The sequence below is a fragment of the Aspergillus undulatus genome, assembly GCF_047715775.1.
Source record: "Aspergillus undulatus strain CBS 261.88 unplaced genomic scaffold BDV17scaffold_16, whole genome shotgun sequence".
Classification (NCBI taxonomy): Eukaryota; Fungi; Ascomycota; class Eurotiomycetes; order Eurotiales; family Aspergillaceae; genus Aspergillus; species Aspergillus undulatus.
The window spans coordinates 117,408-141,257 of NW_027396620.1; the positions used below are offsets into that span (position 1 = coordinate 117,408).

At 51.6% G+C, this 23,850-nt stretch overlaps 13 protein-coding genes across 13 annotated transcripts; 8 read left to right on the top strand and 5 right to left on the bottom strand.

Annotated features, from left to right (window-relative positions):
• Positions 1 to 84: 84 nt before the first annotated feature.
• BDV17DRAFT_47929 (uncharacterized protein) lies at positions 85 to 1,019 on the top strand. Its single transcript, XM_073764598.1, has 2 exons — positions 85 to 944; positions 1,001 to 1,019. Exon 1 carries the CDS (start codon positions 266 to 268, stop codon positions 755 to 757), a length of 492 nt encoding a protein of 163 aa, XP_073616897.1. The 5' UTR covers positions 85 to 265; the 3' UTR covers positions 758 to 944; positions 1,001 to 1,019.
• A 202-nt stretch (positions 1,020 to 1,221) lies between these two features.
• BDV17DRAFT_47940 (Mob1/phocein family protein) lies at positions 1,222 to 2,526 on the bottom strand. The gene is made up of 3 exons (XM_073764599.1): positions 2,110 to 2,526; positions 1,933 to 2,047; positions 1,222 to 1,876 (listed from the first exon to the last, which is right to left on the bottom strand). The coding sequence occupies exons 1-3, from the start codon at positions 2,345 to 2,347 to the stop codon at positions 1,360 to 1,362; spliced, it is 870 nt and encodes a 289-aa protein (XP_073616898.1). The 5' UTR covers positions 2,348 to 2,526; the 3' UTR covers positions 1,222 to 1,359.
• Positions 2,527 to 3,061: 535 nt separating this feature from the next.
• Positions 3,062 to 4,962, top strand: BDV17DRAFT_259761 (Paf1-complex subunit LEO1). Its single transcript, XM_073757468.1, has 3 exons — positions 3,062 to 3,385; positions 3,444 to 3,624; positions 3,690 to 4,962. The coding sequence occupies exons 1-3, from the start codon at positions 3,183 to 3,185 to the stop codon at positions 4,686 to 4,688; spliced, it is 1,383 nt and encodes a 460-aa protein (XP_073616899.1). The 5' UTR covers positions 3,062 to 3,182; the 3' UTR covers positions 4,689 to 4,962.
• Positions 4,959 to 6,551, bottom strand: BDV17DRAFT_259763 (Zn(II)2Cys6 transcription factor rglT). The gene is made up of 2 exons (XM_073757469.1): positions 6,333 to 6,551; positions 4,959 to 6,267 (listed from the first exon to the last, which is right to left on the bottom strand). Exons 1-2 carry the CDS (start codon positions 6,454 to 6,456, stop codon positions 5,123 to 5,125), a joined length of 1,269 nt encoding a protein of 422 aa, XP_073616900.1. The 5' UTR covers positions 6,457 to 6,551; the 3' UTR covers positions 4,959 to 5,122.
• Positions 6,552 to 6,703: 152 nt separating this feature from the next.
• Positions 6,704 to 9,185, top strand: erb1 (ribosome biogenesis protein ERB1). Its single transcript, XM_073764600.1, has one exon. It carries the CDS (start codon positions 6,732 to 6,734, stop codon positions 9,105 to 9,107), a length of 2,376 nt encoding a protein of 791 aa, XP_073616901.1. The 5' UTR covers positions 6,704 to 6,731; the 3' UTR covers positions 9,108 to 9,185.
• Positions 9,186 to 9,389: 204 nt separating this feature from the next.
• Positions 9,390 to 11,693, bottom strand: BDV17DRAFT_290054 (putative AAA family ATPase/60S ribosome export protein Rix7; the record flags this gene model as incomplete). Its single annotated transcript, XM_073761810.1, has 3 exons — positions 9,390 to 11,288; positions 11,344 to 11,586; positions 11,646 to 11,693. 3 exons carry the CDS (start codon positions 11,691 to 11,693, stop codon positions 9,390 to 9,392), a joined length of 2,190 nt encoding a protein of 729 aa, XP_073616902.1.
• A 249-nt stretch (positions 11,694 to 11,942) lies between these two features.
• BDV17DRAFT_259766 (ESCRT-III subunit protein VPS20) lies at positions 11,943 to 13,051 on the top strand. The gene is made up of 3 exons (XM_073757470.1): positions 11,943 to 12,040; positions 12,173 to 12,536; positions 12,597 to 13,051. The coding sequence occupies exons 1-3, from the start codon at positions 11,997 to 11,999 to the stop codon at positions 12,810 to 12,812; spliced, it is 624 nt and encodes a 207-aa protein (XP_073616903.1). The 5' UTR covers positions 11,943 to 11,996; the 3' UTR covers positions 12,813 to 13,051.
• Positions 13,052 to 13,249: 198 nt separating this feature from the next.
• On the top strand, positions 13,250 to 14,412 carry BDV17DRAFT_47970 (PITH domain-containing protein). Its single transcript, XM_073764601.1, has 3 exons — positions 13,250 to 13,456; positions 13,524 to 13,635; positions 13,829 to 14,412. Exons 1-3 carry the CDS (start codon positions 13,309 to 13,311, stop codon positions 14,247 to 14,249), a joined length of 681 nt encoding a protein of 226 aa, XP_073616904.1. The 5' UTR covers positions 13,250 to 13,308; the 3' UTR covers positions 14,250 to 14,412.
• Positions 14,413 to 14,431: 19 nt separating this feature from the next.
• Positions 14,432 to 16,688, bottom strand: BDV17DRAFT_297827 (putative ATP dependent RNA helicase; the record flags this gene model as incomplete). Its single annotated transcript, XM_073763568.1, has 3 exons — positions 16,342 to 16,688; positions 14,623 to 16,278; positions 14,432 to 14,563 (listed from the first exon to the last, which is right to left on the bottom strand). Exons 1-3 carry the CDS (start codon positions 16,564 to 16,566, stop codon positions 14,432 to 14,434), a joined length of 2,013 nt encoding a protein of 670 aa, XP_073616905.1. The 5' UTR covers positions 16,567 to 16,688.
• A 154-nt stretch (positions 16,689 to 16,842) lies between these two features.
• Positions 16,843 to 18,667, top strand: BDV17DRAFT_259774 (uncharacterized protein). The gene is made up of 5 exons (XM_073757471.1): positions 16,843 to 17,020; positions 17,080 to 17,374; positions 17,425 to 17,649; positions 17,704 to 17,979; positions 18,041 to 18,667. Exons 1-5 carry the CDS (start codon positions 17,000 to 17,002, stop codon positions 18,421 to 18,423), a joined length of 1,200 nt encoding a protein of 399 aa, XP_073616906.1. The 5' UTR covers positions 16,843 to 16,999; the 3' UTR covers positions 18,424 to 18,667.
• A 1-nt stretch (position 18,668) lies between these two features.
• BDV17DRAFT_259775 (mitotic-spindle organizing protein 1) lies at positions 18,669 to 19,198 on the bottom strand. Its single transcript, XM_073757472.1, has 3 exons — positions 19,054 to 19,198; positions 18,877 to 18,954; positions 18,669 to 18,801 (listed from the first exon to the last, which is right to left on the bottom strand). Exons 1-3 carry the CDS (start codon positions 19,129 to 19,131, stop codon positions 18,730 to 18,732), a joined length of 228 nt encoding a protein of 75 aa, XP_073616907.1. The 5' UTR covers positions 19,132 to 19,198; the 3' UTR covers positions 18,669 to 18,729.
• Positions 19,199 to 19,297: 99 nt separating this feature from the next.
• On the top strand, positions 19,298 to 20,263 carry BDV17DRAFT_48191 (GNAT family N-acetyltransferase). The gene is made up of 2 exons (XM_073764605.1): positions 19,298 to 20,190; positions 20,247 to 20,263. Exon 1 carries the CDS (start codon positions 19,464 to 19,466, stop codon positions 19,962 to 19,964), a length of 501 nt encoding a protein of 166 aa, XP_073616908.1. The 5' UTR covers positions 19,298 to 19,463; the 3' UTR covers positions 19,965 to 20,190; positions 20,247 to 20,263.
• On the top strand, positions 20,236 to 23,513 carry BDV17DRAFT_47989 (putative transmembrane glycoprotein). Its single transcript, XM_073764602.1, has one exon. The coding sequence runs from the start codon at positions 20,506 to 20,508 to the stop codon at positions 23,290 to 23,292; it is 2,787 nt and encodes a 928-aa protein (XP_073616909.1). The 5' UTR covers positions 20,236 to 20,505; the 3' UTR covers positions 23,293 to 23,513.
• The last annotated feature ends 337 nt before the right edge of the window (positions 23,514 to 23,850 follow it).

Genomic DNA, 23,850 nt, shown 5'->3' on the forward strand with positions numbered 1-23,850 from the left:
TGCTTGACTCACTCAGTACGTTATTAGCTGTGTGCAGACATCGTACTCAAAGTAGTCTTTCTATGTCAAGATTTACTGTTTTATGTTTTGTTTGCTACTAGAGTTCGTCGGCATTGCATGGGTTTCAAATCCGGCGTCAGCTGCTCGAAGATATATATCCAATCTCTTCCCCGCCAAACACTAATACTTCCCCTCATTTCACTCCAAATACACGCGCTTTCAACTCTACAATAAAAACCCTCGTATATCGAAGACCGCAGGAAAAATGTCCTCCGAAACCCTCCCAATAACGCCCGCCGCCTTTGCCGAAGCAATCAAAGAGCTCACCCTCCCAGTCCTGTACGTAAAAGTCGCCGAGCTCCAAAACTCCATCGCACACCTCCAACGCTCCAACCAAGAACTCCGAGCTTTCATCGCAGAATCTTGCGAGAGCGAAGCAGACAAACAAGAACTACAGGAGTATATCGCAGAAAATGAAGAGGTTAAGAAGTCTATGGATGAGCGGATTCGGCTGTGTAAGGCGGAAGTTGAGGGGAGGGGTTCGACGTGGATTGACCTAGACGCGGAGCCAGGCGCCGGGGCTGGGACGGAAGGAACCCATGCACAGGCACAGGGACAAGAGCAAGAACCAGAGCAGCCTGCTGGCTCAGGTTCAGCGGCGCCTGCTGCTGTGAATGGGACGGCTTCGAGCACGGACGCGCCCTCCGCGGAGAGGCCAAATGGTCAGGAGGATGGAAACGATGGAGTGTATCTTTGATTTCGGCTTGTCTGACTGCCTACTCGATTATGATTCTCTTATATGGCATTTTCACTCGGAAAACATACAGGACATAACAAGGGTTGAACCCGCACGGGCGTCTAGTTCTACAGGAGGCCTGGATGATGAGATATCAGAAAACTGTCATATTGTTTGTCTCGCGCATGCCTAATTGCCTATACAACCTGTACGACTGCCCCACCGCACTTTACTGCGCATGTCCAGCTTACGTGTGAATGCAAGATTGGGTTTCCCCCGTCCGATTGAGTGACCCATCTTGATGAGACAAGGGCTATGCGGCGCCATACAAAGAAGAGCAGTATCCATCGAAGTTCTTCTGTATTGGTCTAGATGAAATGACAATGTTCATGGGGTGTCATCTGAGAGTAAAAATATGTGTGATATGCAAGAACCGAAGATTCGCTCTGCGTGCTAAATGCTCGAAGTCTCAACCGTGTCGCATCATTTATCAACCATCGCATATTTGGCGATGGCAGCAACCGAAAGTAGGGACGGGAATGATTGTGAAACACAAGAAATCAATTTCCAACGCCAGGTCAGAAACATGGTCATCATCAGGAGAAAGAGAGATTGTCCCCCGCTTAGCTAGAGCTCTGCTGGCCCCAGTGACCACCAGAGAGTGCCTCAGGAGGAATGCGCTGCTGCTTGATGAAGAGGTCAATCAGAGGCTGCATCGGCTCCATCTCCTTGTCAGACACAAGCTTGTAATACTTCGCGACGGTAACAAAATGAACAAAGCACATATTGAGGATGTCATGCTTGTTGATGTGCCAGAAAGGGTTCAGCCAGTGTGCATGGTACAGGTGCGCGTAGCATCGGAACATCTGCTTCATAATGCCCTGGCAGTCTTTGTAGAAAGTTCTTGGGAAACCGCTCGACTTTCCAATCCAATCTTCACCACTGGCGATGGCGGCGGCATTTGAGGGAGCACCCGTAGCCTCATTGAATGCAAACGTTTCGGGGACACCAGTCACTTTCTCCGTGGGAAACATCACTGGATCGTGGATCTTGCTGACAATCCACTTCTCAACGCGATTAATGAACTTGGGAGCAGAGATCTTAGCAGCCTGGGAGTCCACGAGCCAAGTGTAGGTCAGACTAGATGATGGTTAGCAAGCCGCAGGTAGAGTGCTATATTGTCTGATGGAACTTACCGGCCAGCAGACATGGTTGGGCAGGTGGTTTCGTTGCAGATAGAAAGGCCGGTGTGAGTGTTCACTTCTTGAATGACTTGAAGCATGCCGTGAAGTAGGCGGTATTGTTCAACGACTGCGTGCGAGAAGACGAGACGTCAGTACGAGCCCTCGAGGTAAGGATCCTGAAACACTTACTCTGGTGGGCCAGCCATTCCCCTAGTTCCACGTTCTTTGGGCAGGCACACAGCGTCAAGAAGTTACCCTTGACATTGAGAGGGGCGTATTTCTCCTGGAAGAAGTACTTGGGAGCGTCCGGGTCGTAGACGGCGGTGGTCTCCACGGCAGAGTGGTTCGACGCGAGAGACGGGGAATTCGGCACATGGCCTGGAGGGCCTTGAGGAGCGGGAGACTGGCCAGGGCTTCCGTTATTCATCTTGTTGGCGTTGTTGTTGTTCTTGTTGTTGCCGCCTCTGCCAAAACCTTGGCGGCTGTGGAAGATCGATGGGATTAGTATTCGGAGTTTCAAAGTCAACTGGTGCGCCCCGGGGGTGAGGGGGACAGAAACAAAAGCAAAGCGAAAAGGGGAAGTGCAAAGGAGAAGTAAGCAAAGACAAAGAACAGCCCGAAAGCAGCACTATTAAGCAAATAGCGCGACAATTGAGGCTGGAGTTAGGGGCTCTATTCATTATGCTTTATAGGGGGAGGGGAAGCAGCAATGGAATATGCTTTGCAGGCATTTTGGGTACGCATTAAAGGGGAGAGAATGTGAGGCGGCGAGGTAGTTGCATTGGTTCAGGGCGAGTAAGCACTTACACGCTCTGAAAGAAAGTTGCCATGGTTGCTGAGGCCGGTCTGGATAATTTGGCAGCTTTGAGAGACCTGTCTAAAAGAGAACAAGGAGGAAGTTGACTGAGGACGGAGATAGCAGCGGGTCTTGGCTGGGGTCTCTGGCTGTCCTGGCTCTTGTTCCAAACTCCCAATCATCGTTGGGTCTGGCCCTGGGGAGCTGCCGCCGCTAAGCTCCTCTGGGTCCGGAACGGAACATCCTATGTTCCTGCCATCGACGCCTCAGGCTGCACAGCGCGCATGTGGTTCGTGCGTTCAGATTCACCTTTGTCCTTTGGTCTCACTGGTTAGTTACCGGTATTCGAGGTTCTGCGAAACAGTGGCAAATTGAGCGACTCGGGACAATTAAACTACAATTCACTTCACTGAACCCACTATTCAATTCTCACTATACCCATTACCGAACTGAGCTGGTCTCCGACATGTCCTCGTCCGACGAAGAAGACGTCGTTCGGCGTCCTGCTCGGAGCGGCGCCGGTCAAGCTCTGAGCGGTGCTGAAAGCGCGCCCGGAAGCCCCGTGGCTGCCTCGGATGCTGGAAATGATAATATGAATGGTCTCAACGATGACGATGCAGATTTATTTGGATCAGACGGATCGGAGGCTGGATTTGATCAAGACGCAGAGTTAGCTCTCCTCTCACTCTACGGTATTTCGGGGAAGGGTGCGCTGATACATTTATAGCCAACCCAAACGATCACTTGACGACCGAGAACATGATTCAGCTGACGATGAGGATCGGTACGACCGGGTCGGTGATCGCATGGATTATGAGGATGGAAGAGAAGGAGATTTTCAAGAAACAGTGAATATAATGGACCTGAGCTTGGCTCGGGCCCCGGAACCTAAGACATCAAACGGCGAGGTTTGTCTCCGTGCCCGTGTTCTGTGGTCATTTATGGGCCGTCAGTGCTAAATGCTTTCTTGCAGGTATACACAATGCCAGTCCCCAATTTCCTTTCGATAGAGACAGAGGAGTTTAATCCCGAAACCTACGTTGCGCCCCCATACTCCACTGCTGCCACATCTCTCTGTTGGCGCTATGACCCGAATAAAGAGAGCCTTCTTCAGTCTAATGCACGCATAATCCGCTGGGAGGATGGATCTATGACACTTCAGTTGGCCTCCGCGCCCAAAGAACAGTACAGAATCTCAACAAAGCCTCTTGCTCCTCTCGACAAATCGGGCGACTACGACACTAAATTGGACTCCCACGTTTATCTTGGAGCAGCATCCGAGACCTCAGGCGTGTTCAGATTGACTTCTCACTTGACTCATGGACTCACTGTATACCCCACGACCGTGGAGACAGACGATGCAGTCCAACGACTTCAGGAATCTCTAGCTGCAGCTACCCGCGGGACCAAAAAGACGGTGGATGGGTCAGCGCCTGTTATCGAAGTCAAGGAGGACCCCGAGCTTGCCAAGCGACAGGCAGAGCTCGCAGAGCGCGAGAAACTCAAGGCCGCACGTCGCCGCGAACAACTCGCAGACAGGGAATTGGATCGTGGCCGCAAGTTCGGCATGTCCCACCGCACCGGCGGTGCTGGACTCACTGTTGGCGGATTGGAAGATGATGATGGCCTACTCGCCACAAGGCCTCGTGCGAAGAAGCCGCGCCGCCCCAACCGCAGGGGCGAAATCTACACCGATGACGAGGAAGATTATGACCGTCGTGGGCGGACAAAGGAAGATGAATACGATGAAGACGACGGTTTCCTAGTTAACAGTGACGAAGAGCCTGAGGTTCTGGATGACGAGGAGGAAGACGTCCTGGAAGACGACGACATGGACGCCGAAGGAGACGACATCCCGCCTCCCAGACCCAAAGAAAAGCGTGTCTCTCCGGCTGCAGCTCCAGGGAGTCCTCCGGCTAGGAAGAAACAACGCTATGTGATATCGGACGAGGATGAGGACGATGAGGAGTGATTGGCGTCCCAGTCGTGTTTTCATCCATCTAATCCCCTGGCGCTTTATATGAGAATAATACCATGCTTCGCTTCTTTGTGGCGATCGTAATTGTATCTAATTTGGGAGAAATACTTGGCGAATGGGCGGGCTTTTGAGGCAGTTATTCAAGCAATTTGAAAATAGAAGAATAGAGGATGGAAACGAAATATTGCGTTGACAGTTTCGTACAACTTCCGGAGTCTTGAATGTCTAAAATTGTACTTTAAGTTTCCTTAACTGAATAAGTGGTAACGGCAGCAAGTCCTTCATGCTCTGAAGGCAGTAAGTATATAGAATTTGGTCAAGTATTATCTAGACACAATCGCTTATTCACATGAAACGCTTGGTTTATTCATAAAAAGTCCGTAAAAAGACCACCAACGCCCAAAGAAACAATCATATACATCGTCATATCATGATGAGACGCTACTGTCGGGGCTCAGAGAGGGTACACTCTCCGGGTGCTCATCCGACTGGAACTCGAATTTGGCAATGACATTTCGCGCACTCTTTGCCACTCGAACACACAGTAAATCTTGTTCGTCACGGTTGAGGCAGTCCTGGTCAGACACGGGATGAAGACGCTGCGATTCTGGCAATGGATGAGAATCAGGAGTTTCATGCCATCGGCGCTGGCGGGCCTCCATCTCTTCGACCAGATCAAGCACGCTTGGCGCTTGCTGGGCACACGTAGTTTGAGCGGCCAAGTCCATTGGCCCACGTATAACGCTGAATCGTACCAGTTGCCGAAGATAGTCTGTCCAAGCAGCTCTCTGATCGGGGGATCTGTTCATCGCCGCCGCGTATGCTGGGGGAGCGACTTGATTCCCTAGCTCACATGGGTCGGCTTTGGAAACGCGTAGCCATGAGTCAGCAATGACGTTGAGAAGAGTGCCCGTGAACATGACGTTCTGTAGACCTGTGTCAAATTTGGTCGGACATGACTGGCAGCGAATGACGGATTGAGCAGTTCTAGCGGATATATAAAGGGAACAGATCGTGTGCTGGGAGATAGGGAAGGGCTTGAGGGAAGAAAGATGGCTGAGGCAGAGGTAGAGGTATGAAAGGCAGGTACAATCTTGGTCAGGCGATAAATCTGGGTGTGACGGCATTATAGGAGGGGTGAGTCCTGGCGGCATTGTGAACGGCTTGGGGGCTGCTGCGGAGACGCTGGAAAAATCTGGCCAGGGAGACGTCGTTGCAGGAACTGAACTCTCACTGGGCGCCAGCTGCCAGGTATGCCGGTGGTCTTCGTCAGTCGATAGTCGATAAGGAAAACTGTAGGGCGCTGGATGTGTTGAAGAGAACAATTGAGGTTTCTCTGAGACTTCCGATATTGCTGCTCGCAAATCCGATGGGGGGATATGAGTTGCGTCGGGGTTGGACCAAAGATCACTGTTGGCGAGATTCAAGAAAGACAGGTCTTCGTCTTCTTCTCGCAGTCGTTTCTTGGGTGGCCGTCCCATCTGTTTCTGTACCGAGTAGTGGCAGCTTAGAGATTGTCTGATGCAACGACTGCATCCTGAAAGTTCACCCGAGCACTTGAGCTTTCGCTTCCCTTTTGTGGGTACCGTATTAGCAGCGTTTCTAGATTAAATGTGCTGTTGAGAATGCATCACTCACGGCACTCGTCACAAGCCGCATGTCGCTTTACTGGTTGAGAGGCGGCGGTAGAGATATCTTGGACGATCGAATCGCCAGTTGAGGCGGGGTATGTTTGACCCCACTGGTAGGCGTCGTACTGCATCCTGAGCTCGAAATGCACTGGCAACCATGCAGCACTACATACGGCAAAGTATTTTCTTATCAAAAGGGGGGGAAGGGCCAGAGGGGGCGTTGCGGTGATATGTCAGCACCTTGACTTGCAAATGGCCCCCATAAAATTCCAGAACAAGGAGGCGGTGGATAGGGCATAGCACGTGGGCGGTCGGTTCATGCCCGACATTATTATTTTTTTTCGAGAGAAAAAAAGGTCCGCAGATTGGATTGAAAGCACTAGGTTAGAGCACCGATCCGCCCATAATGCCTGCCATGAAAGCTTCCAAAAAGCGCAAGGCGGTTACGCGTGATGTGGAGGAGGAAGCAGGTGTCTTTTCCGGCGATGAATTGACTTCCAAAGATCTGGACGGCGCCCTCTCAGACAACGCGCACGACCTTTCGAGCGATGAGGACGCCAGTGAATCAGAAATCGAATTGATTGACGACTTCAGCAATTCTGAGGAAGAATATGAGGAGGAAGAGCTCGACAGTGATGAAATCCCGTCAGATGGAGAAGACGAAGGCGTGCCAGAAAAGAGGTTAGCCAAGGTAAACCTGGACGGGCTTACCGAAGACAATGGAAGCTCGAGCGAGGAAGAACGATCAAATTATCGCATTGAAAAGGATGCGAATGGCAATGACCGTTATATTTATGATGAAATCAATCCCGACGATAATTCGGACTACTCTGATGTGGACGAGGACGCAAACACCATCGGCAACATCCCGTTGACTTTCTACGACCAATACCCCCATATTGGTTATGACATTAACGGCAAGAAGATTCTTCGCCCTGCAAAGGGAGAGGCTCTTGACGCGCTACTGGACAGCATAGAGATTCCCAAGGGTTGGACTGGTCTTACTGACCCATCGACCGGGAAGCCGTTAGAGTTGAGCCAAGATGAACTCGAATTGTTGAAGAAGGTGCAGATGAACGAGATTCCCGAGGAAGGATACAACCCATACGAGCCCCTGACCGAGTGGTTTACGACTGAGAAAGAAATCATGCCCATCAGTGCTGCACCCGAACCGAAGCGTCGATTTGTACCCTCCAAGCACGAAGCCAAGCGCGTGATGAAAATCGTGAAGGCTATCAGAGATGGCCGCATCTTGCCGTTCAAGCCGCCAACGGAGGAAGACGAAGAAGACAAGGACATTGTCAATTATGATCTGTGGGCTGATGAGGCCGAGCGACCTGACCATCCGATGCACGTCCCGGCTCCGAAACTTCCACCCCCGGGGTATGAGGAGAGTTACCACCCCCCGCAGGAATACCTGCCCGACAAGAAAGAGCGCAAGGCGTGGGAAGGGGCAGACCCTGAAGACAGAGAGCGGGACTTCCTTCCTAACGACTTTGGCTCTCTTCGCAAGGTACCAGGTTTCGAGAATTTCGTTAAAGAAAAGTTTGAGAGATGTCTGGACCTCTATTTGGCACCTCGAGTTCGGAGGAGCAAATTGAACATCGACCCCGAGAGCTTACTCCCAAAGCTCCCTAGCCCCGAGGAGCTGAAACCGTTCCCAACTGCCTGCGCTGCTGTCTTCAGAGGACACAAAGGCCGTGTCCGCAGTCTTGCTGTCGACCCTACGGGTATCTGGCTTGCCACTGGTGGAGATGATGGGACTGTTCGGGTCTGGGAATTGATTACCGGTCGTCAACTGTGGAGCGTCAAGCTGGGTGAAGACGAGCCGGTGAATGTTGTCCGCTGGCGACCGGGCAAGGACACTGTTATCCTCGCCGCGGCTGCAGGCGACGACATCTTCCTCGCAATCCCTCCGATTGCTGACCCAGAAATCGAAAAGGCCAGTCTGGAAATTCTCGACGCTGGCTGGGGATACGCCGCTTCGAAACCCACACCCAAGCCTGCGGATGAGGAGAAGAAGAGCAGCACTCCTCCGCAATGGATACGACCCTCCGCACAACTTTCGGACGCTGGCGTATGTGCTGTCATCCCCCTTCGCTACATCGCCAAAACGATTTCATGGCACCGTCGCGGAGACTACTTTGTCACCGTGTGCTCCGGCGCCTCGACGCCTGCCTCAGTGGCTATCTCCATTCACACCCTGTCCAAGCACCTCACGCAGTACCCCTTCCGACGACGCATTAAGGGCGGCGGCCCCCCGCAGACGGCCCACTTCCACCCATCGAAACCCATCCTCTTCGTTGCCAACCAGCGCACAATTCGCGCCTACGATCTTTCGCGCCAACTCCTTGTCAAAATCGTCCAGCCCGGTGCCCGCTGGATTTCCTCCTTTGACATCCACCCCACATCATCCACCGCCGCAGGCGGTGACAACCTCATTGTCGGTTCCTACGACCGCCGCCTTCTCTGGCACGATCTCGAGCTCTCTCAACGACCCTACAAGACCCTCCGCTACCACCGTAAGGCTATCCGGGCCGTCAAGTTTCACCCTGGCGGCCGCTATCCTCTCTTTGCGGACGCTAGTGACGACGGCTCGCTCCAGATCTTCCACGGTAATGTTACCGGTGACATGCTTAGCAACGCCACCATTGTTCCGCTGAAGGTTCTTAAGGGCCACAAGATCACAGGCGAGCTGGGTGTTCTCGATATTGATTGGCACCCTCGGGAGGCATGGTGTGTTAGCGCGGGTGCAGACGGAACGTGTCGCTTGTGGATGTAATGTTGACTTGTTGCATATTTATGTTGATTCCCTGCGTGCCTTGTCTGCAGAAAGGCGTTTAGGTGTAAATAAAACCACTTTATTTGTTTGATATCCACAGCAGATATCCCCAGCATACCTAAAAGTAACTGTCTCAAATTTTCAACCCGCCCCAGGATATCCCGAAACGATGACAAGGGTATACGATACTGGTCCAACGCATTCAAATTATATACATCATGAAGCACGCCCAAGTCTATGTCGTAGGCCGAGTCAACTTCTAACATCACAATAAGGAGGCCATCAAACAACTCCTCCACTCCAATCCCTCCTCAACTTCTCATACTTCTTCAAATCCGTCACACTGGGCCGAATAAACGACTTGGCAGCAACAAAGTCCTCAAATCTTATCGTATCTCTCCGCTTAATAGCATTGTACCCAGCACGCCTCAGCAGACTGGTGAGATCAGCACCACTAAATCCTTCACATTCCTCAGCCAGACCCCTAAGGTCTTCGCTGAATTCAATAGGCAGCTTGCGGACGAGCGTGTGCAGGATCTCGGCGCGCTCTAGCGGCGATGGTAGATTTACGAAGAGAAGGGTCTCTAAACGGCCGGGTCGGAGCATCGCAGGGTCGATAATATCCGGCCTGTTCGTGGCCGCAATTACGTAGATGCCCTGACGGCTACTGCCTAGACCGTCAAGCTCAGTTAGAAGGGTGTTGACGACGCGGGCAGAGGCTTCGGAGAGCGTATCATCTCGGCGGGGAACAAGCGCATCGAGTTCATCAAAGAAGATAACGCAGGGAACAGAGGAGCGAGCGCGAACGAAGACCTGCCGGACGGCGCGCTCGGATTCACCAACATATTTGTTGAGGAGTTCAGGGCCCTTGACACTGATGAAGTTCGCTCGGGACTCGTTGGCCACGGCCTTTGCGAGGAGCGTCTTACCGCATCCTGGAGGACCCCAGAGTAAGACTCCCGTCGGGGCTGTGATGCCGACGCTGGCGTAGAGTTCGGGATTCGTGATCGGGTCCACGATTGCGGTGGCGAGCTCGTCGCGGATTCCGCTAAGGGCGCCAATGTCTGCCCAGGTTGTGTCGGGAATAGTTGCGAAGCCCTCGCGCTTGGACGACGGCTGGATTTTGGGAAGAGCAACGAAGAAATCAGCATTTGATACGAGGACAACTTCTGCTTCGCTGCCGATGGGGTTTTCTTTTGCGTGGGTGATGAGCCGACGGAGTTCCTTGACCTTGGGGCTGAGGTCGTCTGTCCCCTCGATCTCCATTTCTTCGCCGCTATTGGATTTCAGTATATCAAGGTATCTTTTAATTGCTGTGGAACCGGCAGTAGCAACTAGATCGTTCAGATCAGCGCCTACAAAGCCGGGTGTCCTCTTTGCTAGGGTCTTGAAGTCGAGGTCGTCCACGAGACGCATTTTGCGTGTAAGTGCGCGAAGAATCTGCTCTCGGACAGGTTCAGAAGGGACAGTCATGTTGATCTCCTTGTCGAATCTGCCTCCTCGCCGCAAAGCCGCATCCAGACTGTCAGGTCGATTGGTAGCCGCCAACACGATGACGGGTTTCCCGTCTGTCTTTTCAAGCGCCAAGTCGTCCATACATGTGAGGAGCTGGGCAACAATTCTTTTCTCCATTTCTCTTTGCGCACTTTCTCGTTTCGGCGTAATGGCGTCGATCTCATCAATGAAAATGAGGCACGGCGCTAACCTCCTAGCCTCTTCAAAGTGTTCTCGAAGGGCTTTCTCGGACTCTCCTGACATTCCTGAAACGATAGACGGCGCGGAAATCGATATGAACGGCACCCCGAGCTCTGCAGCGAAGGCGTTGGCTATCATGGTCTTTCCGCACCCCGGAGGGCCATGGAGCAGCACACCACGCGGCGGCTGTACGTTCGATGCTAGATATACTTGCGGACGGGTCATGGGAAGAATGACAAGATCTCCAAGCTGCTGGACAACATCATCCAGTCCACCCAAATCCGCAAAACTAACGTGGGTCGGGGGAGATCGGTCAACGGCGCTTTCTGCCTTGCGACGCTTGGACGAGTGCGATTCGCCCTCACGGTGCCGCTTCTTTGTCGTCGTTGGGGCAGGGGTGCCATTTTCGGTCGTCGTCGGCTCTGGTTTTGGTGTCTTTGCGGTGTTCCATGCGCCAACAAGGCTTTTATTCATACTATTTGATTCCTGGAGTAGTCAGTATTGGAGGTACTGAAAGCGCGCCTCTAATAGAGCCTCATACTGGAACCGGTTGTTCCTCCAAGCCAGCGAAATCACCATCTATCGAGTCGTTCTCGTCTTCCCCTAATACGTCGGCTTTGAGGACTTCCACCACCCGTTCGATGCTATCTTCGAGGATTCTTTTAGGTTTCCGGTTCAAACTCGAGTTTGACCGCTTAATCGAATCGTATATCGTCGTCACCGATAGGCGAAACTGATCATTCTCTGTCTGGTCATCTATAATCTTGCGGACGACTTGGTAGACCTGTATGTTGAGAATGTATTAGACAACTGGTCGCCATACGGCTTGTTTGAGTGTCCTACCTCTTTATCGAGGCCCTGCCTCAGACTCGGTCTCCCTCCGCGACGCATCTCTAGCAAGAAGAGCGGTTTATGGTTACAGGCTCTGGGTCAATGATCGTTGACATTTGTGAATTTCTATAATTTTAGAGATCGGAGGATAGATTGGCCGAGATATTTTCTGTATTCGTATTTCGCCGGGCCATAGCGGCTGTTATGGGACTTCTTGGCGGAAGGATACACACTTGGTGTAAGATATACCAAGCGATACCGACCCCAATGTAGGTTGCTGCCCGCTATCTTATCGGCCTGTGCCTCGTGCTCATCGCAAGCTCGCGTTGGAGACAAGTTCAAAGGCGACAACATGCGGTGACAATGGGGAACACGAACAGCTCCCATAAGGTATCTTCTCAAGATCGGTGAGCTACCTATATCATGCTGCATACTCGAGAATGAAGCCCCCAAGCCAAAGCAACATCACCTTCCAAATCAGTCCTCACTCGCATCGGCCATCGTCGGCTCCAACTACTAACCTCAACCGCCGTCAACAGAGCCATTCTTGATATGAAAAATCAGCGCGACAAACTACATCAGTATCAAAAACGAATTACAGTTCTCACCGACCGCGAGACCGCGATCGCGAAGGAATGTCTCGGCCGCGATGATCGAAAGCGTGCTCTCCTTGCCCTACGTCGCAAGAAGTACCAAGAGTCGCTCCTAGCAAAAACCGATGCACAATTAGCGCAGCTAGAACAACTTACCAGCCAAGTTGAATTTGCGCTTGTACAGAAAGATGTCATGTTCGGTTTGCAGCAGGGAACGCAGGTGCTTCAGACGATTCATAAGGAAATGGGAGGTATAGAAAGGGTAAAGAAGCTGATGGGTGAGACGGAAGAGGCCAGGGCTTACCAGGAGGTAAGAAACGACATGCAAATATCTTGTATGTCTTGGATGTGGCTGACTCTGTGCGTGTAGGAAATCAGTAGCATGCTCGCTGGGCACCTGTCCAACCAGGATGAGGACGAAGTCGAGGATGAGCTCGAGGCACTACGTCGCGAAGTGCAGGGCCCAATTAATCTGCCCGATGTACCGGCGGCGCAACCAGAAACGGGAGCTCCGGAGGAGGAGCTGGAGAAACAGAAAGCGAGGGCGAAAGCCAGGGCAAGAGAGCAAACCGCGATACCTGCTTAAGTTGCCGGGTTGAGCGGAGCGTCCAGTCGATGGTATCTTGCGATCAAGCATCATTTTGGAGTTGAGTGGGATCAATTTGCCAGTATATTTAGTTTTAGATCTCAACCTTTCATGGTATCCTCATTATACAAGCTGTATGTGACGAAACTCGACGAACGGTGCTCAGCACCCCGACCTATATGAATATATATCTTGAGCCTATAGTGTTATAAACTCGAGGCGATGATGATTCGAGTCAGGTTATACAGCGAGAAAGACGCAATCATGCAATATCACGCAGCGTATAATCACAAAAAGGGCCTGTTAACGTAGATTCATACAAGCATTGTTACTCTAAAACCTCAGGATGCGACTGATGATGACATCCCCTCACGGAGGAAAAGCTTCGAAACCCCATCGAACTTCCGCCCCGGAGGTCCCTACCAGTTGATTCAACACTCAAGTTCCTCGTGACGCTGAAAAATCATCGAATAAAGCAGAGTTCTACACAGAGAACATGTCCCACCACCATTCTCACAATCACGGCCATGGCCACTGTCACGGCGAAGGCGGCGACGGACACGATCACTCGAATGACACTACGCCGGCCTTGCAGAAAGTCCTGTATTCTCAGATCGCATTCGACTCGATCATCACATTGAATGGTATGCGATCAAAACCCACGTTTCGCTGTTTAGTGTTTACATTCGCTCTGACGAGAATGTGGTGCAGAGGCAACGCCCCAGTCCGGAGCTGCTATTGTCAAGAAAACATGGGCTGAGAGACAGAATGACGAGCCGGAACTTGAATCAGATGCGGACGAACAGCTTTTGATGTATATCCCGTAAGTTCCACGTTCCATGTTCTATTGCGACTGGGGTGTTTGTTTATCATTGTGCCTTAATTTACCCCGCGGTGCCCCTCATTCAAATTCGATATCGCGAAACTGATATCGCATCCAATGCACAATGCCGCTGCTCCCCGAAGGCATAAGAGGAAATTGCAGTTCCACTAATAGCTCCTTATGGGTACTACAGATTCACGGGCCAAGTCAACGTTCACTCCATTTTATTTTACACTGCTCCTACACCATCCGCACCCAAGACCGTTAAGCTATTCAAGAACCGCGACGACCTAGACTTCTCAACCGCATCCGAGCTCAAGCCAACCCAGGCAATCGAAGTTCCACAACCAATCCCGGGAACCGATGTATTTGAGCTGCCCCTGAACCGCGCACACTGGAACGCCACGACATCGATCACTTTGTTCTTCGAGGACAACTGGAGCGATGGTGAGGCAGAGGTGACGAAGGTCGGGTACATTGGGCTCAAAGGACAATTCATGGCGTTGAATAGGGAGCCCGTCAGCTTTTTGTACGAGGCGGCAGCTAATCCTGGTGACCATGTTGCCATTCCTGGTGTGGGCGGTGTTGGTAATCACATCATGCCGGGCCAGTAAGGCCGATTTTGATGATAAAGGAGTTCACAAGCGCAGGCTGCACCCGCGCGATCATTCCCTTCGCTGAGAGAATGTAAATGTAATGTAATGATGTTCATGAAACAAACACTCGCACAAATTGCAGGGTGCTGTAGAAGTGGAATCCTTTCATTCCAGTTCATACTGTTTGCAAATGCACCGTATCACTGAGCCTGGTAGTACTTCGGGGCATACTGGAGAAGAAACGCCTTTTCGATCTTGGTTATATCTCTGATGAAGGTCTTCTCGCCTGTCTGCATAATTTCATGGAAGATGACCCAGTCCGCTTTGCGGTTCTAGCAGCATGTTAGCAGAGAGGCTCATATGATACCGAAAAGAGGAGAACATTACTCACAAACATAAGGGAGCTCGGGTGAGCGTTAAGGGTCATGCCTCCACTGACTGTTTTGAACGTGCCATCTGGCTGCATTCTCGCGGCATGGGCGAAATAACCCGTCGTGAGGCATCGCTGTATCTGTTCGGCAGGCCGTGCGAGATCTGTTTGCTTATATTGAGACGGAAGACTTTCGTCAACCCGGATCCCGAAGCGTTCAAGATATCGTTTGAGCTGGGACCTAATGCTAACAGCTCGCTGCAGAGATCGAAAGTTTAGGAGGTTGTCTCGACACCATTTGGAGTCTTTCTTCCCCTTCGTGACGAATGCTTGGTAGACGTTGAGATAAGTTAGATGATCGCCTTCTTCGACGGCAAACTTCCGGCGAGTATCCTCAGATGATCTTTTATGCCCATCATGCTGAACCCATACTGCGCCTCGAAGACTAACCATAGCAGCGATAGTCAATACTTCGCTCAAGCAGCCAAAGGACTGTGCTGAAAGAAGGACCTTTGCCATCATGGGGTCAACAGCAAGTTCCGCCATGCGCATACCCAAGGGTTTCGTAAGCTTGGCGTAATCGTCAACGGCCCCCAATGAGTATAAGAGCTCAAACGCTCGAATTACAAGGTCTGCAGGGGGCGAAGTCAAGAAGTCGAACCGGACAATGTTGTCTATCCCCAAAGCCTTCAGTTGCATTATCACAGGGGCGAGATTGGATCGTTGGATCTCCGGTATGGTGTCATCTGGTAATTTCTCGAATGCGTTTTGTGTATAGAGTCTGAAGCATTTCCCGGGCTTTGTTCTTCCAGCTCGACCAGCGCGCTGCACAGCCGCGGCCTTTGAGATAGGTACCGCTGTTAGTGTTTCAATACCAGTGTTGGGGTTATACGCCCTGAGTTTCGCGAATCCACAGTCTATAACGTAGACAATCCCGTTAATCGTGACGGAAGCTTCGGCAATATTCGTGGAGACGACCACTTTGCGTGTGTTTTCCGGCGCCGGTTCAAAGACGTACATCTGCTGGTCGGTCGTGAGACCAGAGTAGAGCGGGAGTGGCAGTAGAGACTGGGCCTTTGGATGGAGGGTTGCAGCACGCTCGGTAATCAACTGAATTGCGGTCTCAATTTCGTCTCGACCGGTCAGAAAGACTAGGATGTCACCTTCGCCCTCTTGTAGGTGTATGTCGAACACCGTTTTCACACTCCGCTCCACATAGTCTTCTGCTGGAGATTCAAGAAACAGAGTATCGACAGGGTACATTCGACCTTCGAGACTAATGATTCTTCCGACTTTCCCACCAATTTCACTGTCCGGGTCCTGCTGGAATTCGTCGCCGGCAAAGAACCGCAGGAAGTCTTCCGCTTGCAGGGTTGCACTGCTAACCACGATCCGCAGCTCAGGGCGTCTCTTTAGTATCTTTTTGAGAATGCCCAAGAGCACATCAGTGCTCAATGATCTCTCATGAGCTTCATCGACCATGATCACAGAATAACGTGATAGGAGAGGGTCTACAAGGGCCTCTCTAAGCAGCATTCCATCGGTTAGGAACTTGATTCTCGTGGAAGCAGACGTCTGGTCTTCGAACCGAATCGAGTAGCCTACGTCTTCGCCCAATTTGCAGCGCATCTCTTCTGCTACACGGGCTGCTACCGTTGTAGCTGCCACTCGACGAGGCTAGGCGACGAATCAATATCTAAAAGAAAGAAACGATATGGACATCTCGTGTAGTGGACTTACCTGCGTCACCGCAATTATTTTCCCTTCTGCAAACCATCCTGCCTGATCAAGGTATTGAGGTAGTTGTGTTGTTTTTCCGCTTCCAGTCTGTCCCACAACAATGGTCACCGAATAGTTCTCCACGAGGTATAGCAAGCTCTCTTTGTGCCTTGAGATGGGAAGTAAAGAAGGCGGTTTGTATAAAGACGGTATAAAACTCGTCCCGACATCTAGCTCCGAGGCCATGTTTTGACTTTGCTCTTGGGTCGAATGTACCAACAGCAGGAAGGGTTCAGTCTATGGGAGCTCCCAAATATATCATCTTGAGCCAATACAGACAGTCTCTGCCCTCGGCATTAGTAACCTCGAGGAATGGTGAAGCCCCCAATGGTTATTTATTGTAGGCCTAGCGCTGTTATGCCCGCACTTGAAGCTATGCCTATTATGGCAGAGTCACGTGCGCCAAACGTCACTGCGTCCCGAGGGGCCAGAGTGTGGCTGATACATGGGAGGTCTATCAGCCTCCAATCGCATTCAGTCCCAGACATTCTGATTGCTTTCTGCCTGCTGGCTCATTTTTGCCGCAAGATTCCTGGCTTTGCATATATATATGACAGTGAGCTAGGCTTTTGTCAACTATTCTAAGCTTGATCGCACCTGAATTTCGAGAGCCACCACCATGTCAGAAGCAGAGAAGAGCGTATGCTTCCACCCCTTCCCCCCCATATTATCTCTGATCGCGCTGCTCACCGTGACCAGACTCCCAAGCCAACGGCTGGACTAAACAACGGATCAAGCCCTGAGTCGCCGACCACTGCGCGCCCATTAGATTTCGACGATGAGCCCCAAGAGACCGGCGTCACTTCCGCCCCAGCTTCGGCACACCAGAGCACCACGGAGGCAGCCCCGCCAAAGCCACCACGTCCTGTGTCTCCCCAACAACAAGCGGAGGCCACCCTGAAAGAAGCGTTCCCTTCGGTGGAGACATCTGTTGTCAAGGCCGTCTTGATGGCGAGCAACTATGATGTGGAGCGAGCTTTCCATGCGCTTCTCGGTTCGCATGATTGATCAAGAATTTGTTGACATGGACTAATGGGCTTTCAGGCATGACGGACCCCAATGCAGCCTCACAGGACGACTACGCGCCCCCGAAGCCGCCCCGCCCATCTGCGGCACAGAGACAGCTGGAAGCCGATGAGCTTTATGCTCGTCAACTTGCCGAACACTACAACCGTCGTGCACAGCCACCTCGCGGGGACAGCGAGATGTATCGCCGGCAGAGGGGACCCGCTGATGAAGCTGAAGAGAGAGAATACAACTTCTTCGATGGTAATCACTACGATATCTCTTAAGCGCTGCTTTGTTGGGCTAACATGGCTTTAGACGATCTTCCCGTGATTCGTGAGAATATTCGCAAAGGATTCCTGGATACGCAGACCAAGGTCAGCTCATGGGTCGCAAACTTGAAGAAGAGAATCGACGGCGAGGAGGAAGAAGACAACAGCAATCAAGCTCCGCATGGCTATAGCGACGACAGCTATGGTCGGTCGCGGAGAAGTGGCGACCTAGGTCGTCGCAGCGGGGATCGCGAGCGATATGATGCCGACCCGCAAGTCTTGAGCGATGACTTTTCTGCTCTCGAGCTGAGGGACTCAGAAGGTTGCTAGCTCTCCCACACCCCCCTTTGACATCACACGGCTCGACTAACAATTAGCCACAGCACCACCCTCACGTCCGCCACGACCACTTGCAAACTCCGCGTTGTATAATAATAATTCTTCGCCTTCGCCAGACCGACGGAAGGTATCATTCCAGGAGGGCCCACCTACAGAAATTGGCAACATCCGTGACGCCTCCGAACCCGCAAAGCGCTCTCCCGCACGAGGAAAGCCCAGTAAATGGCAGCCCCTGTCGACAGTTGAGCCATCGCCGATTGGCGAGAACGATCCATTTAGCTTGGGCGATAGTGATGACGAGAAAGATACCAAGGCTAAGGATGTGACCACCACCGCACAGAAAGCGACGACGGAAGCCGCAGCTGGGGCATCCGGGCCAGCATCGAAAGACGGTGATAAAGCAGAGAGTGCTCCGAAGTCGTCGTAAGGACTCATGCTCATCATTGCTCGACTGTTTATTCCACTTCCATATAAGCCATGAGCCCATTCAATCTCGTCTTAGCCCTTCGCAATCTCCCTTGTTATGTATGCCTTAGGTGATGTTTATGATACCAGAGACGGTTTACCAGCGGCCCATAGCCCGAACTAGTTCGTTGACTTTTTAGCACCGAATTTGTGACATTATACGAGCAGTAACATAGCATATTCAAATGTGTCATTGAATCATGAGTACGGGTATCTCTAGAGTCGCAGAAACAGGTAAAACAAACACCATTAGCAAAAACAAGACCAATCACTCTGGCGACTGATTCGGAGGAGCTCCCGAGGTAATCTCAGCTTCCCTCCTCAAGTCCTTGATGACAATCTACCATTCCGAAAAGACGTTAGTGTGTTGGTCCTGATGGCAGGATTGGACTGCGAGCTTCTAAAGTAAACATACCGCGAGAGCATCAGGATTGACTCCGTTCTCGATCAATGACACGCAAAGAGAGAGCTCTGTCCGATCCAGGTTCGTATTCTGAGCATTCATGAATGAGCAAACTGGCGGCAAGAACAACATAGGATTCGCCAATAATCTCGAAAGCCTTTCTGAAGAATGGAGATATGATCTACGTACAAGGAGAGTTGAGATCTCGTGAAGAATGTCAATAACTTCGCGAGCGGCCTGACGTTTGTTATCGGATTGCGGAGGCATTTTGAAGAATTGAGTATCGAATTTCGAAGATTTGGAGCCGATCTTAGCTTCCTGGATATCGACCCGTGTTTTTGTCGTGAAGAAGGAGGGGTGGATGTTGATGGATGAACTCGAAGAAGCTGGTGTCTCGATGCGGTGGTAAATTTACAGTATTACGAATACCTAATGGCTCTTCTGTTCTACGACCGACGAACGCGGAACTTCCCCTACTTTTTTCTTCGCAGCATAGACGACCTGAACAACGTCTGCAAGCTACTTGACTACGACTGTGATGGTGTGCTCTCATCTCCGAGGTTCCCAAGGTTCAACTCAATGAATGTAGATCCTGCAGGATGTTGGAGGACCTGAAGATATCGGACATCCATTGCTTAGGCAAGACCCAGGCCGTTGAAATCCTCTCGCAGATCACGCGCATTGAGAAGAAGACCTTTCCCACAAGTGAGGCGTGGCCATTTGGCGAGGAACTCTGGCGCAAGAAGCCCAACACTAGAGTGCTCTACGTGACCCGGACGGCACAGGGAGCGCAACAACAGCGACCCTTGGTCGGCTATGCCCTCTATGTCCGGCAGAAAGGGGTTGCACTCCTTCACAAGGTCTGCGTTGCTGAAGCATTTCGCCGACAGGGCGTTGGGATGCAGTTGATGAAGTACATCCGGAGTCGACTGCAGAAAGAAGGCTGTCAGTACGTTCATCTCTGGGTGGACCAAGGCAGAGAATCCGCGCGATCTTTGTACATCCGCAATGGATTCGAGGAACGCGAGGTGCTTCTCGATTACTATGCACCAGGGCGCCACGGAGTTAAGATGATACTTGATCTTGAAAGTGGCACATGAGCATGCCCCTGTCTGGCGCCTCAAAGCCTCCCTTCTGACCCTTAAGCCTTGAAGGGCCTGCCTAGGGGAAGTGGAGGTTTAGCCCTTATCAGACGAGAAATGTGCCCCTCAATTCTTCCAGGGCGCGAGAAATCATTGCGCAGGGTTGGTTTAGGAAGGATATTGTTCCTCGGCTCCTCGAAGGCCATCCCTTGCAGATTGCATTTCGCAACGTGAGGTTAATCGCGTGAGACCCGTGTTCCCTTACCATTCCCATACCAACTTGACGTCAGACATATCCAGGTATGGCTCTTTTGAAGGGACGCGAAAGCCTTGAGTTCTCCTTTAGAGGATGGCCCTGCGACGCGGTCGCTTTGGGAGAATGCCCCCAAAGGGCCGCATTTTCCCACTTTCGCTGCTTCTCGAATCAATTAGGTCTCACGAATCTGTTCATCGCTGCTCAGAGTCGTGAACCCCAGATAAGCTTGGGGACTTCTTGCACCGGCCGATCAGTGAGTTCAAGTTGGTTTCATTGAGGACTGCTCAACCTCCATCTGGAGCTATGGCGTATCTCGCATTAGTTCTCTTGAGCTTCCTGTCAGCAGTTCATGCGGCTGTCTTCTCAAATCATCCTGTGAATGCACAGTTACCTCCCGTGGCACGAGTCTCACAGCCTTTCAAATTCGTCTTCTCGCAGGGCACTTTCGGTGGCAGCAACGCGCGAACAATATACTCGCTCTCGAACGCTCCATCATGGCTCAAGGTGGACAGCACATCCCGTACTTTATCCGGGACTCCTCAAAAAGAAGATGCTGGATCACCAAAGTTCGACCTGATTGCGACAGACCCGGCTGGGTCTGCTAACATGCAAGTGACTCTTATTGTGACCGCCGACAATGGCCCGACAGTTGGAAGACCTCTCGCTCCGCAGCTACAAGCAATGGGACCGACATCTTCTCCTTCCAACATACTTGTTCATTCTGGCGACTCGTTCTCTCTCTCTTTTGATCCGGAGACCTTCACCAACACGCACCCGTCGACAATATATTACGGGACGTCGTACCCTGAGAATGCACCATTACCTTCGTGGATTGGGTTCGAGCAGTCAACTCTACGCTTTCACGGAACCGCGCCTAGCATCGGGCCCCAAACATTCAATCTTAACTTAGTTGCTTCCGATGTATCTGGTTTCAGCGCAGCGACCATGAGCTTTGAATTGACTGTCAGCCCTCATGTCTTATCATTCAAGCAAAGCGCCAAAACGCTATTCGTCACCAATGGGAAGGAGCTAAGAAGCCCAGAATTCATAGACAGTTTGACTCTGGACGGAAACAAACCAACAAGCGACGCGTTGGCAGAAACGACAGTTGACGCCCCCGACTGGTTGGAAATCGACAAACAATTGCTATCGTTCAAGGGCAACCCCCCAGCGAATGGAAAGAATAGCAATGTGACTATATCGATCACAGATATCTATCAAGATGTGGCTACGCTTGTCGTCTCGCTACAATACTCACAGTTCTTCCAAGACGGATTCGACGACGAATGTGATGCCGTTATCGGCCAATACTTTTCATACACCTTCAACAGTTCTGCTCTTACGAATGGCTCTGCTGAGCTGGATGTCGACCTTGACCAACAACCGTCCTGGCTCCATTACAATCGTGAAAAGAAAACCCTCTATGGCGAGGTACCGTCGGACATTCACCCAGACACTTACACCCTACGATTGACGGCCCGTGAAGGAAACACAGAGGGTAACAAGACCTTCACCATAAACACTGTCACTGAAGAAGATTCAGACGGAAAGGGGGACGCTTCGGCAGGTCCTGGCGGCTCTCATGGGAACAAAGCTGGCATTATTGTGATGGCTATTTTCATACCTTTGGGCTGCATAGGCATTAGTCTGCTCCTGCTCTACTGTCGACGACCCAGGCAACAAGGGGCTGAGGGTAAAGACGAAAAAGGACTCGAAGAGAAAGCACTTCCCCCGGGGCCAACGGGCCCTGGATTATCGCACTGCCAGCCGTTTGATAGGACCACTCAAGGCGAGCCGCCGGCCATGGTCAGCAATCCACCGCCTGAGTCGAAGCCGCCGAAATTGGAGCTGGAGCCATGGTGGAATGTCAACAGCGTCCCCAATAGCGAGGGCGCCCAAATAGCACCAGGAAAAGAGAACACCTTCTCGAGCTCCACGGTCGACTGGGATTTCATCCCATTGCGAGACCCTGAACAAGATGAAAACAAACCGCCGGAAGAATCTGTCTGCAAACCCACCAGGCTTTCCTTCCAGAGCAGCCCGCCGGTGCGCAGAGGTCCTCCCAATCGCTCTGCAAGACGGGAGTCACTGAAGCCAATTCAACCAAGAAGATCTATGAGACGAAACTCGGCAGTCTCTTCTAAATCGAAGAGATGGTCCAAACGATCCAGTGGTATTTCTTCGGTTTCCACAGGTCTCCCGGTGAGGCTCAGCGGTGCTGGACATGGAGCGGGTGGCTTTGGCCCACCGGGGCATGGCTTTGTGAAGCTTTCATGGCAGAACACACAGGCTTCTTTACAGAGTGAGGAGGATAACCTCGCAAACTTGGCGCCACTGTTCCCTCGTCCGCCTGTCCGGAAGGGAAGCAAGCAGGACCATGCAAAGAGAATGAGTGTGCGTACCGTGGACCGTGATAGCTTGACAATCTCCGAATCCGAGTCTTTAGAAGCGTTCGTTCAGGGTCGCGCAAAAAGCCGACATTCCTCGAATCCTTTCATTGCCGGTGGAATTGGTCGTCGAGTATCGTCTAGCCTTCGAGCTCGCTCCAGGGCTCGAAGCAACGCTAGTCGTACGGATACCCTCGGTAGCTCTGTGAACAACGATGACCCTCGACAACGAGAGCGTCCCTGGTCCCTGGTGATGTCAGGATCCGTCTACACCGACGATTATCGACATTCTGCTTATTTAAGTTCATTGTCGGAGGAGTCACCCAATGTGAAGCCTCTCAGTGGTCTGAACAACGGACCAAGTCAATCGAGTTTAGCACAACACTACTCCAAGATAATCTCACCACTTCCCCGTTTCTTCAGCGAGCTGAGTCTGAATGACACAAAACGCGATAATGCAGGAGAAGCCAACATACCTGAAGATCCTAACGATTTTTCAAACCCTCGTCGTTGGTCACGATCAAACCCATCTCTACAAAACTGGCGCCGGCACCGGAAGAGCCCTTCAGCGTCCTCTATCCCGTACGACGCGATGCCTCGTCGTGTTAGTCTGATGCGCACGTATGAGCAGGGTTCGAGCTATCAGCGCGGCTTACGAGAGCCCACAGGAAGTCTTTTGAGCAGCGACATAGCCTTTGTTTAATTAGTGCAGGAGAGTTTGTCATTTCTTACTTGCAATAGCTGAGATACCATTTTGCTTTGTTAAGGGGGTTCCAGCGTCCTAATTGTGTTGTATAATGGACAGTTCTTCGAAGACAATTTTGCCAATTCAGACCTTCCGAGTACAAAGTCATTGATTATATGCATGCACCAACCAATTATGTATGGAAGAATCCTGAGGTTTCAGCTGGGAATTTAGGTCTTACCCAGGGCCCAGGCACACGGGGGCGACAGTGATGACTGGGTCCGGAATGCTTCTGGACCGAGGCCATGGTATGATGACCGGAAACTTCCCTTGTAGGTAGCCAGGTGTTTATTGGGTATCCTAGCCTTGTGGCACTATTTGACTGACCAAGCTGGCATCTTGAACTGGCCTGCCTAAGTGGTCGGGAGTAAGTAGCAGATAGGAGGAGTGGTGGTGTTTATGTCAACCTTGGTGAAGGTAGGTCATGTGGAGTCAGCAGCGCTAAGCGTTTCCGTCGGACTTTCATCATCGGCAGCACGCGACTGGAACTGGAAAATTTCCACTCAACCAGGTTCT

Bases quoted from the DNA above. Each gene is read 5' to 3' on its own strand.
- erb1 (XM_073764600.1), top strand. From the start codon at position 6,732: ATGCCTGCCATGAAAGCTTCCAAAAAGCGCAAGGCGGTTACGCGTGAT.
- BDV17DRAFT_47989 (XM_073764602.1), top strand. From the start codon at position 20,506: ATGGCGTATCTCGCATTAGTTCTCTTGAGCTTCCTGTCAGCAGTTCAT.
- BDV17DRAFT_47970 (XM_073764601.1), top strand. From the start codon at position 13,309: ATGTCCCACCACCATTCTCACAATCACGGCCATGGCCACTGTCACGGC. The intron at 13,457-13,523 runs GTATGCGATCAA...AATGTGGTGCAG, and splicing joins CTCGATCATCACATTGAATG to AGGCAACGCCCCAGTCCGGA. The intron at 13,636-13,828 runs GTAAGTTCCACG...TGGGTACTACAG, and splicing joins CAGCTTTTGATGTATATCCC to ATTCACGGGCCAAGTCAACG.
- BDV17DRAFT_259766 (XM_073757470.1), top strand. From the start codon at position 11,997: ATGGGGAACACGAACAGCTCCCATAAGGTATCTTCTCAAGATCG. The intron at 12,041-12,172 runs GTGAGCTACCTA...CGCCGTCAACAG, and splicing joins AAGGTATCTTCTCAAGATCG to AGCCATTCTTGATATGAAAA. The intron at 12,537-12,596 runs GTAAGAAACGAC...CTGTGCGTGTAG, and splicing joins AGGCCAGGGCTTACCAGGAG to GAAATCAGTAGCATGCTCGC.
- BDV17DRAFT_259775 (XM_073757472.1), bottom strand. From the start codon at position 19,131: ATGCCTCCGCAATCCGATAACAAACGTCAGGCCGCTCGCGAAGTTATT. The intron at 18,955-19,053 runs GTACGTAGATCA...ATGAATGCTCAG, and splicing joins ACGAGATCTCAACTCTCCTT to AATACGAACCTGGATCGGAC. The intron at 18,802-18,876 runs GTATGTTTACTT...TCGGAATGGTAG, and splicing joins TCAATCCTGATGCTCTCGCG to ATTGTCATCAAGGACTTGAG.
- BDV17DRAFT_48191 (XM_073764605.1), top strand. From the start codon at position 19,464: ATGTTGGAGGACCTGAAGATATCGGACATCCATTGCTTAGGCAAGACC.
- BDV17DRAFT_259761 (XM_073757468.1), top strand. From the start codon at position 3,183: ATGTCCTCGTCCGACGAAGAAGACGTCGTTCGGCGTCCTGCTCGGAGC. The intron at 3,386-3,443 runs GTTAGCTCTCCT...ATACATTTATAG, and splicing joins GGATTTGATCAAGACGCAGA to CCAACCCAAACGATCACTTG. The intron at 3,625-3,689 runs GTTTGTCTCCGT...GCTTTCTTGCAG, and splicing joins CTAAGACATCAAACGGCGAG to GTATACACAATGCCAGTCCC.
- BDV17DRAFT_259763 (XM_073757469.1), bottom strand. From the start codon at position 6,456: ATGCAGTACGACGCCTACCAGTGGGGTCAAACATACCCCGCCTCAACT. The intron at 6,268-6,332 runs GTGAGTGATGCA...TACCCACAAAAG, and splicing joins TGCGGCTTGTGACGAGTGCC to GGAAGCGAAAGCTCAAGTGC.
- BDV17DRAFT_47940 (XM_073764599.1), bottom strand. From the start codon at position 2,347: ATGAATAACGGAAGCCCTGGCCAGTCTCCCGCTCCTCAAGGCCCTCCA. The intron at 2,048-2,109 runs GTAAGTGTTTCA...TCTCGCACGCAG, and splicing joins GGAATGGCTGGCCCACCAGA to TCGTTGAACAATACCGCCTA. The intron at 1,877-1,932 runs GTAAGTTCCATC...ACCATCATCTAG, and splicing joins CCAACCATGTCTGCTGGCCG to TCTGACCTACACTTGGCTCG.
- BDV17DRAFT_259774 (XM_073757471.1), top strand. From the start codon at position 17,000: ATGTCAGAAGCAGAGAAGAGC. The intron at 17,021-17,079 runs GTATGCTTCCAC...CACCGTGACCAG, and splicing joins TGTCAGAAGCAGAGAAGAGC to ACTCCCAAGCCAACGGCTGG. The intron at 17,375-17,424 runs GTTCGCATGATT...ATGGGCTTTCAG, and splicing joins AGCTTTCCATGCGCTTCTCG to GCATGACGGACCCCAATGCA.
- BDV17DRAFT_47929 (XM_073764598.1), top strand. From the start codon at position 266: ATGTCCTCCGAAACCCTCCCAATAACGCCCGCCGCCTTTGCCGAAGCA.